Consider the following 12,851-nt stretch of genomic DNA (forward strand, 5'->3'; position numbering starts at 1 on the left):
CCACTGCTTCAGAGCTGGGGGGGCTAGTCACCCTGTCAGCACTGTCCTCCCCCAGCCTTGCGTCCCTCTGTCCACCCGTCCAATGGCCCAACCCATCCCCAGGCACGGGGAGACAAGTACAACGGAGAGCAACGCAGGTTAAATGAAAACACCGGGGGGGGGGGGCAGTCATGGCACCCGCTTGTCTTCCCCTTATCAACCTCCCTGCCCCATTCCCCCCACACCTCCCTGCCCCATCTCCCCAACCTCCCTGCCCTGATACCCCCAAGCTCCCTGCCCTGATCCCCCCAATCCACTGCAGCTCGAAGGGGACACAGTTGCTTCCAAGCACCCCTGTAAGCTGGGAGGGGGGAATGTGCCAAATCCAATGATCTGGGGGTGCAGCAATGTCAATGGGGTGCTAAAAATTAGGAGGGCTGATCCCCCTTATCAGGGCTGCCCCATGGCAGAGGGGGGCGGCTCCTGGTTCCACGCCGACCCAAAGCAAACAGGACATTCAGTGCTCTGGGGGCTGGAGCGGAGCGAGACCCCTTCCCTCCCGGCAGCGTCTGTGGTTGAAGGGGCCATGGGAGCTGCGTTCCCCCTGGCCGGCCGGCGGCTCAGAAGCCCCGGATGTGGCAGTACGCCTCCAGGCTGGAGAAGAGAATGTAGAGGAGCCAGAGGCCCAGGAAGAGGCCGGCGGTGAGGAGTTTGGCCGGGCGGGGCCCCCCCAGCTCGCCCCCAATGTGCGGGCGGCGGCGGTACAGGAGCACGCTGATGCAGACAAAGGCGAAGATGGTGAAGAGGGTGACGGAGAAGGCCAGCGTGCCCGTCTGCACCTGGAAGGCCTGGCCCTGCGCAGCCCAGTAGATGGCGGCCACCGACCAGGCCACGCCCAGCCCCAGGAAAACGTTCACCGCGTTGCTGCCCGTAACGTTGCCGATGGAGGCGTCGGCGCATTGGTCCTGCAGCGCGGCCACCTTGCTGGCGAAGGTGTCTGTGGGGGGCACAGAGCATCAACCTTGCAGCTCCTAATCCCCAGCTGGCGTGACTGGCACCTCCCAGTGCCCAGCTGTGGGCTCCATGGGACCCCAACATCCCTGTCAGCCCAGGCCTGGGACTCCCCCAGCCCTGCCAGCGCCCCTCGCTCCCGACCCACAGCCCAGCCCTGGGCTCCCCTGGCTGTGCTGGTACCAGTGCTGCCTGTAGGGGAGAGCGCCCCCCACTGAGCCTCTGCCGCCCAGCGCCCCCTAGTGCTGCCCTGGGGCAATGGTACCAGCCCTGCCTGCAGGGGAGAGCGCCTCCTACTGGGACCCTGAAGCCCAGCGCCCCCTAGTGCGGCCCTGGGGCAATGGTATCAGCCCTGCCTGCAGGGGAGAGCGTCCCCCCACTGAGCCTCTGCCGCCCAGTGCCCCCTAGTGCTGCCCTGGGGCAATGGTACCAGCCCCACCTGCAGGGGAGAGCGCCCCCTACTGAGCCTCCTGCCCCCCTCCCTGCAGCCCAGCACCCTAGTGTTGCCTGGTGTGAGGAGAGTCCCCACTCCTGGCTTTCCCCTGGCTCTGCCCTTGTCACTCGCAGGCCCTGCCGAGCTCCATACCTGGAATGGAGGTGCCCAAGGCCACGAAGACCACGGCATTGACGGAGTCCTTGAGGCCCACGGTGCAGCCGAAGTGGGAGGCCAGGTCTCCGATGAGGGCAGTGAGGACCCCGATCACCAGGATGGAGACGCTGAAGCACGCCCAGCCGTTCCAGTACTCAGTGGGCGGAACGCAGGCAAACAGCACCTTCCAGAACACCGTCAGGAAGTGCATGACGTAGTCAAAGCAGGACGGGAGCTTCTCTTCCCGCCCATCCTCCTCGTCCTCCTCGTCACCTGGTGGGGACCACAGCGTCAGCCGCTATGTCAGCCCCCCCAGCACTGAATGCAGCCACCTCTGGGGTGGGGGTGGGGGCCTGGCTATTCAGGGATCCTCCACCCAGCACTGAAATGCAGCCACCTCTGGGGTGGGGGTGGGGGCCTGGCTATGCAGGGATCTTCCACCCAGCACTGAAATGCAGCCACCTCTGGGGTCGGGGTGGGGGCCTGGCTATGCAGGGATCTTCCACCCAGCACTGGAATGCAGCCACCTCTGGGGTGGAGCTGGTTATGCCCAGAGCAGCCCTGGCACCCACCTGCGCTGACAGTGATGGCGTCCAGGAACTGCTCCCTCCAGGAATGGGTGCCAATGACCAGGGCCAGGTTGGTTTTCTTGATCAGTTTGTCCACGGTATTCTGTTAGGGATGGTGAGGGGCTCTGTCAGTTTCCAAGGGGGAGGGTGGTACTAAACTGGGGACAGATCTGGCAAGGTCCCTTCAGTGGGCCCCCTGTGTGCAATGAGTTTGCCAGATCTCAGCTCCATTCCCAGCCTCAAGGCTGGAATGGGCCATGGTGCCCCGGCAGCAGGTCCCTGTGTTTGGGCACATTGGCAGAGGCCAGTGCTCAAGCCCGAGGGAACCACACAACCCCTCTTCTCAATTCCCACTGATGCAGAGCCTCAGCCTCACTCGTTTGCACACTGGCTGGGTATTGCTGGGCTGGAGCACCACGCAGGGACAAAATAGCCCCGGGACCCCGGAGAAGCCACAGGGCTGGTAGTGAAAGAGGCTCGTCAGCTGAGCCCCCTTCTGTGGCCTCTCAGTGCATTGGTTGGGTGAAAGAAAGAAAGAATTGTCACCACACGGCCCAGCTGCCCCCTTCTCACCCACACACACACACACACTCTGCTGCTCAGGCAGTTACTGTGGCTCACTTGCAAAGGGGGCTAATTACAGCCGATGCCATGCTTAGAGAAGAAGTGAGAACTTGACTGGCATTCTAGCATGGGCATCTAGAAGAGGCAGGTGTCCAAGTGTGGGCAGGAAGCGGGGCAGTAGTTTCACACCAGAACTTCCTGGCATTCTGGCGTGGCAGTGTGCGATGGGGTGGTGTTGGCAGTGGCATTCCAGCATGGCACTCTAATCCAGTTTGATAGTCTAGCTCGGTGGTCTAGAAGGACCTAGTGCAGTGGTGGACAAGAGCGTAGCCCTCTAGCATGACAAGCTAGAGTGGGTTGAGGAGAGTGGGCCAGCATTCTAGCATGATGGCCTGGAGCTCCTGAGAAGGCAGATCTAGAATGGGTCAGTGTGTAAACCAGGTGATCTAGAATGGGTTGGTGTCCCCAGGTGGTTGTAGCATGGTAGAAGGTAGAATTGGCCAGCATTCTACAGCAGATGACCTGGAATGAGTTGGCAATTGTATAGCATGCTATCTAGAATGGGCTGATGTCCTGGAGGGGCATTCTGGAATTGGCTGGCATTGCAGAGTACTGTTCTAGAATTAGTGGGAGCTCCGGGTGGTCATTCTGGAATTGGCTTGTCTTCTACAGTGGCATTTTAGACTTAGAACATAAGAACGCAAGAACGACCAGACTATGTCAGACCAAAGGTCCATCTAGCCCAGTATCCTATGTTCTGACGGTGGCCAATGCCCAGAAAGAGTGAACTGAGTACGTAATCCTCAAGTGAACCCTCCCCTGTCATCCATTTCCAGCCTCTGAGAAACAAAGACTAGGGACACCATTCCTACCCTGCTTAACCGATAGCCATTGATGGACCTAACCTCCATGCATTTATCCAGCTCTTTTTTTTAATTGGATCTTGGTAGGTGTTCTAGATGTCCTACATGTCAGCCCAGGTTTGCTGGGTGCTCTAGACCTGGCAGGCATTCTAGAGTCTGGGATTGGCTGCTGTTCTAGAACTGGCTGGCCGTCATGATAAAGGGATCTGGAGCAGGCTTGCATGGTGACCTAGTACAGGGTGGCATTCGAAGGGGCAATGTAGAACGTGGTGGTGTCCTGGGCGGAAATCTGGAACAGACGCTGCCCCTACCACTGCCTTGTGCTCCACCTCGAGGTCCCAGGGGAGTGGTTACAAAGCAGAACGCCAAGTGGCATGGCCTGCAGGACAGCGCTGCTGCCTGGGAAGCCAGTCTGGGACTGAGACCAGAACAGCAGCCCAAGCAGTTCCAGTAACACTGTTGGAGACCTACAGCACCTGCCACAAGCTGGTGGGTTCTTGTGCCTGCGCAGGGCAGGCCGGCCGGTTTCTGACTAAGGCAAGGTGGGAAGGGCAGAGAGGACTCCTGAGTTGGTTTCTCACCTGCGGGAAGGAAGTGTGGCCCAGTAGTTAGAGAACTGGGTTTCAGGACACCCTTATTCTGCTCTAACCATTAGTCCCTCTGCCTCTTCCAACACTGGGGATCAAACCCAGGAAACCTGACTTCCAACCCCCAACTCATTCGACCCCCACCCCACACCTCCCTTTTCCAGAGCTTTGGGACCCAGGAGTCCTGACCCCCCCCCACCCCCAATCCTTTACTAGGAATGGAAACCCCCCAACCCCCGCACTCTAACCACTAGGCCCGCTGCCCCTCCAAGCCTGGTAGCAGCCTGGGCTGGTGGCTGTGCTGAGCCACACTTGGCCCCGCTGGGGTAGGGGGCCTGGTGTACCCTGCCATGCTCGGCCAATGGGGGAGAGCGGGGTAATTGCCTTAAAGTCAGAGGACTCCTCAATGATGACTTCCAGCCTGCAGTTCTCTCCCAGGATCGGCTTGCCCATCTCGGCGATCCGCCAGGCCTCCTCCTCCTCAGCCGAGAGCTTCTTATCTCCTTCGGCTGGACGAGAGACAACCTGTCAGCAGAGCTGGCTTGCCCCCGCCCTTGGGGTACTGCCGCCTGCTCCCTGCAGGGCTAGTGCTGGCCCCTGCCCCCCAGCAGCTGTGCATTCCCCATCCTCCCCGCACTGTGGGGAGCCCCGGCAGTGCTGTTGTAATGCTGATGGGGAAACTGGGGCCCAGGGCAGGGACCTGCCAGGCCAGCACCATGGTCCCTGGGAGCACACAGTGAAGTAGCTGGAGTGAGCAGGCCAGGCCCCAGACCCGACTGGGAGGGGGCAGTTGTGGGAGGTGACACAGCCCATCTCCCAGCCCCAGCCATGCCCCCACCCATGGGCTGGCTCTGCCCCCAGGTCCCAGCCAAACCTGCACCCCCCCTGCACAAGCACAGCCGGCTTGGGCCCAGCCGCTCAGTGGAGAAGCTGGAGAAAAGCGGAAAAGGTGGCAGGGCTGGCAGGGAATTTGCCACCTGTAGCACTCACCAGGCATGGGCCGGGGGGGAGTCTCCATCCCGGCACGCATTGGTCAGGGCAGCTGTTTGCTAAAGGGGCAGCTCTAGTTCCAACGGGGCTTGGGTCAGGCTGGTCTCGGTCCCAGGCTCTATCAGGGCAGGGTGCAGGCTGCAGGATCGCAAGGGGCCCTTCTGGGTTCAGAGGCTGTGATGCTATGGGGCAGACCCTGCAGCTTTGGGGTGATGCTACTTTCAGCCAGTGGCCATGACACCCAGCCAGCCCCAAGCACACCCACCCATCCACCCACCCACTGCCAGACAGACCCATCCATCCATCCATCCATCCTCACACACACCTCCAGCCAGCCAGCCACTGCCAGACAGACCCATCCATCCATCCATCCTCACACACACCTCCAGCCAGCCAGCCACTGCCAGACAGACCCATCCATCCATCCATCCCCAGACAGACCTAATCACCAGCTCCTGGACGCCAGGAGCCCTGAGTTCCCCCCCACACCCCATCAGCTGCTCACCAAAGAGAGGGCTTGAGTGCAGTTGAAGTTCCAGGCTGGGGCTGGGACAGTTCATTCAGGGGCCGCCGAGAGTCCCGGCCCAAACTGGCAGCCTCGTGAGGCCTGGAAACCATGTCAAGCTTGGGGCTGCAGCAGCGCCCCGCCCCTCCAGACCTGCACCTGTGATCCCAGGTGAGCCTCGCTCCCCAGCACAGGATGGGCGCACCAGAGAGATGCCGCCCCTGCATTCCTTGGCTGGTGCTGAGCTCCCTGCCCAGCCCCCGGAGCCCCAACCCACCTCACGCCAGACACTGGGTGGAGCAGCTTGCCTGGCTAGGGCTTTGTATTGCTACTTGGCTGGTCCCAACAGAGCTGGCACTGGCACGCAGGGGGGAATCTCAGACATGGGCCAGTGAGTGGCTGGCAGCGGCAGCACATGGACAGAAGCCAGGAGCCCTGGCTCCCAGCCCCACTGCTCTAACCACCTCAACTCCATAACCCTCCCAGAGCTGGGGAGAGAACTCAGGTTTCCTGGTTCCCAGCCCCCCACCGCTGGATCCCACGCCCACCCAGAAGGCCGAAAAGAACCTAGGAGTCTTGACTAGAGTTCACTGTATAGAATCATAGAGCTGGAAGAGACCTAAAAAAGCCATCGAGTCCAGCCCCTGCTCTAAGCAGCACCAAACCCACCAGATCAGCCCCGCCAGGGATTTGTTGAGCCGAGACTTAAACACCTCCAGGGATGGAGACTCCACTACTCCCCTGGGGAGACCATTCCACTGCTTCACCCCACTCCTAGGGAGAAAGTTTTTCCTAATGTTCAACCTGGACCTTCCCAACCGCAACTTGAGACTATTGTTCCGTGTTCTGCCATCCGTGACCACTGTGAACAGCCTCTCTCCAGCCTCTTTGCAGCCTCCCTTCAGAAAGTTGAAGGCTGTTATCAAGTCCCCCTTCAGTCTTCTCTTCTGCAGACTAAACAGTCCCAATTCCCTCAACCTTTCTTCATAAGTCGTATGCTCCAGCCCCCTAATTATTTTGGTCGCCCTCCGCTGGACCCTCTCCAGTGTATCCACATCCTTCCTATAAATGGGGGCACCCCATATAAACTCCCTCCCTGAGCAGGAAATAAAACCCAACAGTCCTGCTCCTAGAACCCTCCACACTGCTGCCAGGAAACTGAACCCAGGAGTCTTCTGCTGTGACCACTAGCTCCCACAGCCCCTCCTATAAATAGGAACAGAACCCAGGAGTCCTGGCTCCCCGTCTTTGCTGACCCCAGCACTCCCTCCCTTACAGCACATGTCACGATTCAGAAAATTTTGTTCAATGTGATTCCAACATCCAACCCTTTTCCAGGGTCGAGTAAAAGCTTTGTAGTTATACAGCCCCTGGAAAGGTTTCAATATTTCACGCCCGTAACACTGGGAGCCCACAGACATGGCGAGAGGGGGCAGCACTGGTCGCCTGGCCCTGAGAAAAGGCTGGGAGAGGATTTGGGGGGGCTGACTGCCAGGAGGGGGCTTGGCACTGCCAACCAAGTGGGCCTCTCCGGTGTTTGATTGCGTCCGGTGGAACAGGAGTTTTGGTGTTCCTTGTAATTAAACAACATCACGTCACAGCCTTACCCACCGCGTCCCCGCTTCAGGGCAATAACCCCCAGGGCTCCAAGGTACACCACCAGGCTGCAGAGGTGTGTGCTTCGCACGTGTGGTCTGCCTACGCGCGTGTGCCTGCGTGCACGCAGAGCAATGTGTGTGTGCACGCGCGTGCCCCCTCGCACCGGTGCTGCAGCACAAGGAAAGCCCGTCGCGATGGGTTCTGGGGAGGAAGTTTCTGACGGTGCTCCCCGGCAAGCCGAGAGTTTGGGCGGCCAGGCGTGGCGCTTCAAGCACGCCCTGTCTGACGAGCCGAGCGCCGACAGCTGGAGGCCTGCGTTGCTCCTGGTGGTGCACGTCTGCACACCCCTCGGTGCATGGAATAAAATGTATTCCACACACAGGTGGGGCAAAAAGTACAGGGAACATGAGCGTCCGGCACTAGTCAGGTTTCGGCAGAAGGGAACCATGTGGGATCACAATGGAGCTGTGTAAGTTTTCCCCTCTGAGCCGCCACACTGGGTCCAATCGAGGAGCCATCCTGTCAACTGCCTGGGCTCTCCCATTGGCCCTTCTCCACCAGCCGCACACATATAGATGCCCATTGACGCAGCCCCATGATCCCCACCCCCCCACACACACACCCACCCCCACACACACCCCGCCCAAACTGCTCTCGGTCCAACCTCCCCGCCCCCATCCCCAGAACTGGCTTCCCTGGTTCTAGTCTGGAGAAGAGAAGGCGGAGAGGCGACGTGGTAGCAGCTTTCAAGTACCTAAAGGTTGTTACAAGCAGAAGGGAGACAAATAGTCTCCTTGGCCTCTGAGGACAGGACAAGCAGCAATGGGCTTCAAGGGCAGCCAGGGAGGTTTAAGTTGGCCATGAGGCAAAACGTCCTAGTTGTCAGGCTGGTCAAACACTGGACGAAATCGCCCAGGGAGGGTGTGGAGGCTCCAGCGCTGGAGCCGTTTAAGCGCAGGGTCACTGCCGGGCTCTCCAGGATGGCCTACATGGTGCTTGGCCCAGGACTGGACCAGACCCCTCCAAGTTCCTTCCTCTTTCCCGAGTCTGCGCCACGTGAGCGCTGCTGAGGAGCCCCACGGCAGTCGGCCACACCAGGGTGTGTGGCTGCAGATCACACAGCCAGGCTGCGGCGCTCCTGGGCGCTGGATTTGAGCCTTTGCTACATCAGCACAGCCAGCCACCAGCTGAGCGCTGCAGGAGGGAGCCTTTTACCTGCCCACGGGGGCCTGCAGGCAGCCAGCAGAACAAACAACCTCCAGTTGCAACTGCAGGGGGAGGGCACAATGGGGACCGTACACATTTCGTGGGGGGGGTAAGGAATTGCCCAGTGAAACGCTCTTCTCAAGGGCAGTGTCTGAAAGAAGGGGCAGGAAATCGCTTGGAACACCCCCCCCAGGAAGGCAAATGCTCAAAACCCAGCTGAAACCGAGGTATTCGGCAGGTTGGGGCTCACTTTTTGGGGGTGGGGTGGGGGGGTTGGTCACTTCAGGTCACAATATTTGCCGTTTGGGACTGAAGAGGTTTGGGGGGAGTTGGCACTTTCCTGGGCTGAACATTTGGCAGTTCGGGGTCTGAATATGATTTGGGGGATGGGGGGATTGAGGATCAAAGTCTTCTGCAGAATAGGGTCAGTGGCTGCTGTCAGAGGTGAGATAACAGGGCAGGGACATGCCTATGCTTTCTCCTCCACTTGGGCGCACCTGCACCACCTCTTAGCTGAGGCGTATGTAGCGCATGCTTATGAAGGGTCTGCAAGGGGCCACAGCTGGCTAGCCACGTCCACACATGCACTGCAATTTTCTGGCTTTGGTGCTAGGATTCCTGGGGCACATCTCAGGGTTCTTAGTTCCTGGAGCTGCTCTAGGAATTGCTTCATGGTGTCTCATGGGAGAGCTTCCTGGACCCCTTTCCTGAAGTGTTCTTGGCCTGCCCTACACTTCAGTGACTTGCAGCCGTGCAGAGGTCCCCCTTCTGTCTGGTCCAGCTTGCGCCAAGCCATGGGGAACATGGAGTAAGCCATGGTGAACCCACATGGTACGTCACAGAGAACACATGTGGGACTTTATGGAGAAGACACAAGGTAAGTCAGGGAGAACATGTGTTGTAAAGTATGGAAAAGACAGGTAAGTTATGGAGAACCTGTGGTCAGCAATGGAGAACATGTGTGGTAAATTATGAAGAACACACATGTTATGCCATGGGGAATGTAAGTGGTAAGTTATGGGGGACACACAGTGAGCCACAGAGAACACAGCTGGTAAGATATGGAAAATTACACAGTAAGCCAAGGATAACATGTTTGGTATGTTATGGAGAACATACATAGTAAGCCATGGAGAGCACATGTGGTACACTATGGAGAACATACATGGTAGGATAAGCAGAACACATGTGGTATGCTACGGAAAACGCACGCCAAGTTATGGAGAACATGTAGGGTGAATTATGAAGAACACACATGATAAGCCATGGAGAACACATGTGCTATGTTATGGAAAAGACATGGGGATGTTATGGAGAATACACATGGTAAATAATGGAAAACTTGTGGTACACCACGAAGAACCGTGGTAAGTTGTGGAGAACACACACGGTGAGCCTGAAAACACACGTGAAGACCATGGAGGACACGTGTTATGCCTTGATTCTAGACACAGCCGCTCTCCTTGAGTGGTCCTCGTCTTGTTTCTGTAAGGCCTGAATACACAGTCCAGAGTCAATTAGTGCTCATTAAGCTGCCTCATCCTTCCTATCTAACGACCTCATCTATTTAGCAAGAAATTGCTCATCTCCTGGCCTCTGATGAGCTCTCTCCATTCCGTTTCCATTTCCCCAGTGCCCCATAAAGGGTTAATGCCTAATCAACAGCTGCGACTCGAGAGCCCCAGACGTGAGCTGTGCATGTTACAGGCACCTTGCCGGTGGAAGGTGCAATGAATGATTACAAGCCATCCGCTGAGCTGTGACGATCACCGAGGCTCTTTCCAGGGGCTGGCAGCTGAAGCTGTAAGAATTCAGGCTGGAACGAAGGTGCAAACTGTTAAGAGCGAGGGCAATTGACCAGCAGGGCAATGTCTCCAGAGGCGCGGTGGGTTCTCCGTCCCTGGGCCTTTGGAAATCAATAGTGGAGCTGCCCTAGTTCAGGGCTGGGTTGTGGCCTGTCTGTTAGAGGAGATGGTGCTGAATGTCTCTGACAAATTACCAAAAGGCTCTGAAATCAACAAGAGGAAATTCAACAAGGAGAAGTGCAGTGTATTAGGCTGGGGTGTGGGGAGGGTCATGTGGCTGAAAACAGGGGTGATGGGTGGAGCACGGAGGGTCCCCCAAATGCCAGGCTGGGGAGTGGGCAAGGGGCCAGCAGCCTGGAGGATGAGTGCTGGGGGAACAGAGCTGGCTGGGGCCAGGTCACTCCCCTTCCCCCACTGGTGGGGAATGCAGGATGCAGGCCAACCCCTGCTGCCAGCCCCAGCCCTGCTCCTTCTAGGCTCCTGGCTGCATCCCTCGGGGGGCGGGGGCTTTGGGGAAGAGGTAGAATGGAAGTGGGGAGGGGATGGGAAGAGGTGGTGAGGGGGTAGAGCAGGGACAGGGAGTTTGGGGAAGGGGTAGAGCAGGGGTGGGGCAGGGGCAGGAAGAGGCGGGGCATGGGGGGAGTCAGAGTGGGGAGACAGGAGGAGGTGGGGCTCTCCCCTGGGCTAGGGGTGGTGCAGGGAGAAGTCACACAGGGGCACTCATGTAACCTGTGTTCCCCCCATGTCCCTCCCCAGCAGTCGCCACTGGCTGAGGGTGCCCGGAATAAAAGTCACAGAAGAGAAGGGTTGGAAGAGACCTCAGGAGGCCGAGTCCAACACCCCTGCTCAGAGCAGGACCAGCCCCAACTACATCACCCCAGCCGGGGCTTTGTCAAGCCGGGAGTTAGACGCCTCAGGGATGGAAATCCCACCACCTCTCTAGGGCTACGTCCACACTACCAGATAAATTCGATTTTATAGCGCTGGGTTTTATAAATTCGGTTTGGAATATCCTCACTTCCCACAAGGTGCACACAGAGTCGAGTCAGTGCTGCCACACCAGAGCGGCCAAACATTGGCTGCTGCAGCAGGGCATTGTGGGAACCTATCCCACAATTCCCTCAGTCCCGCATTTTTAACCCCCCCCCGGGTTGCTGCACCCCCGCCGCTGGCAGCACTCACCCTGCTGCCTGGTTGCCGGGTCCCCACAGCAGGCAGGAGCCAGGAAACTGACCAGCGCTGCTGTGCCTGGCTGGCGGGAGCCGGGAGCCAGGTGCTGTGCCAGTCAGTTTCCCGGCTCCCACGAGTGGCGGGCAGCCGGGACCCAGGTGCAGCAGCCCCAGTCAGCCTCTGGAGGCTGATGAGTTCAAAGACATGGCACTTCCACATCAGCCTTCAGCGGAACTGTTAGATTCGAACTTGATGCTGCACCCAGCAGGTTCCGGCAATATTGTGCTATCGATATTAGTGTTCCCGAAACTGGGCTAATGGTACTTACAGTGAAGACAGCCACTTGGTACAGTGGAGCTAACTGCCTTACGCTTGAATTTCTCCCGTAGTGTAGACGCAGCCCAGGCAACCCGTTCCAGGGCTTCACCACTCTCCTGGTGGAATGGTTTTTCCTCATATCCAACCTACACCTCCCCCTCTGTAACTTCAGCCCATTGCTCCTTGTTCTGCCGCCTGTCACCACTGAGGACAGCCTCTTTAGAGCCTCCGTCAGGAAGTTGAAGGCTGCTATTAAATCCCCCCTCAGTCTTCTCTTCTGCAAACTAAATAGGCCCAAATCCCTCAGCCCCTCCTCACAAACTCCCACCCCACCCCCAGATGGACTCTCCAGTGTGTCCACAACCTTTCTGCAATAGGGGGCCCAGAATTGGACGCAATACTCCAGATGTGGCCTCACCAGTGCCAAGTAAAGGGGAATAATCACTTCCCTAGATCTGCTGGAAATGCTTCTCCTAATGCAGCCCAACACGCCGTTAACCCTCTTGGCTGCAAGGGCGCACCAGCTCACATCCAGCTTCTCTTCCACCTTAATCCCCAGGTCCTTTTCTGCAGAACAGCCACTTCTGTCCTCAGAGCTGGACTCAGTGATCGGCCGTGTTGAAACCCCATCAGATTTCTTTTGGCCCAACCCTCCAATCTGTCTGGGTCGCTTGGGGCCTTATCCCCACCCCCCACCCCCCAGCATCTCTACCTCTCCCACAGCAGGGGGGGTCTACAGTGCAAAGCAGGTGTGAGCCAAGGGCTTATCATTGGGGCACGGGGGGGTGTGGGGCACTGCCCTGCTCCATTCCGAACTGGGGAAGCCCCAGACAGGTGCTGGGGACAAGTCTGGGGGCCGTGGATAGGGAAAAAGGGGCACAAACAGGAGGGTCCGGAGAAGCTCAGCAAAACCCAAGGAAGGTTTAGAGAACTGACTTCGGAGGAGAGGGTGGAACCGCTGGGCTGAAGGCTGGGGCTGGGGTGGAGCTGACAGTATCCAAAGAGGTTAAGGGCTGCTTTAAAGCGCTCGGTGGCGTGGCTCGGCTCTTGCTCGCTTATTAGCATTCCCTTCCCGCGCCCCCTGTGAGCTGAGCGT

At 58.4% G+C, this 12,851-nt stretch overlaps 1 protein-coding gene across 4 annotated transcripts in view; it reads right to left on the reverse strand.

The window, feature by feature from the left end:
- Window positions 1–467: 467 nt before the first annotated feature.
- Window positions 468–12,851, reverse strand: part of SLC8A2 (solute carrier family 8 member A2) — a 67,698-nt gene continuing 55,314 nt past the window's right edge. For 3 of the 4 annotated variants that reach the window (XM_075016173.1, XM_075016172.1, XM_075016175.1), the window contains 4 exons: window positions 4,547–4,671; window positions 2,152–2,251; window positions 1,577–1,852; window positions 468–976 (listed from right to left, as the gene is read on the reverse strand). In XM_075016173.1, the coding sequence (XP_074872274.1) occupies window positions 600–976; window positions 1,577–1,852; window positions 2,152–2,251; window positions 4,547–4,671 (878 nt within the window). In that variant the 3' untranslated portion in view covers window positions 468–599. Of the gene's footprint in view, window positions 977–1,576; window positions 1,853–2,151; window positions 2,252–4,546; window positions 4,672–5,152; window positions 5,355–5,657; window positions 6,700–12,851 lie in introns of those variants that run through there. The other variant, XM_075016174.1, reaches the window with a different exon arrangement.

Source organism: Carettochelys insculpta, chromosome 22 (assembly GCF_033958435.1).
Source record: "Carettochelys insculpta isolate YL-2023 chromosome 22, ASM3395843v1, whole genome shotgun sequence".
Lineage (NCBI taxonomy): Eukaryota > Metazoa > Chordata > Testudines > Carettochelyidae > Carettochelys > Carettochelys insculpta.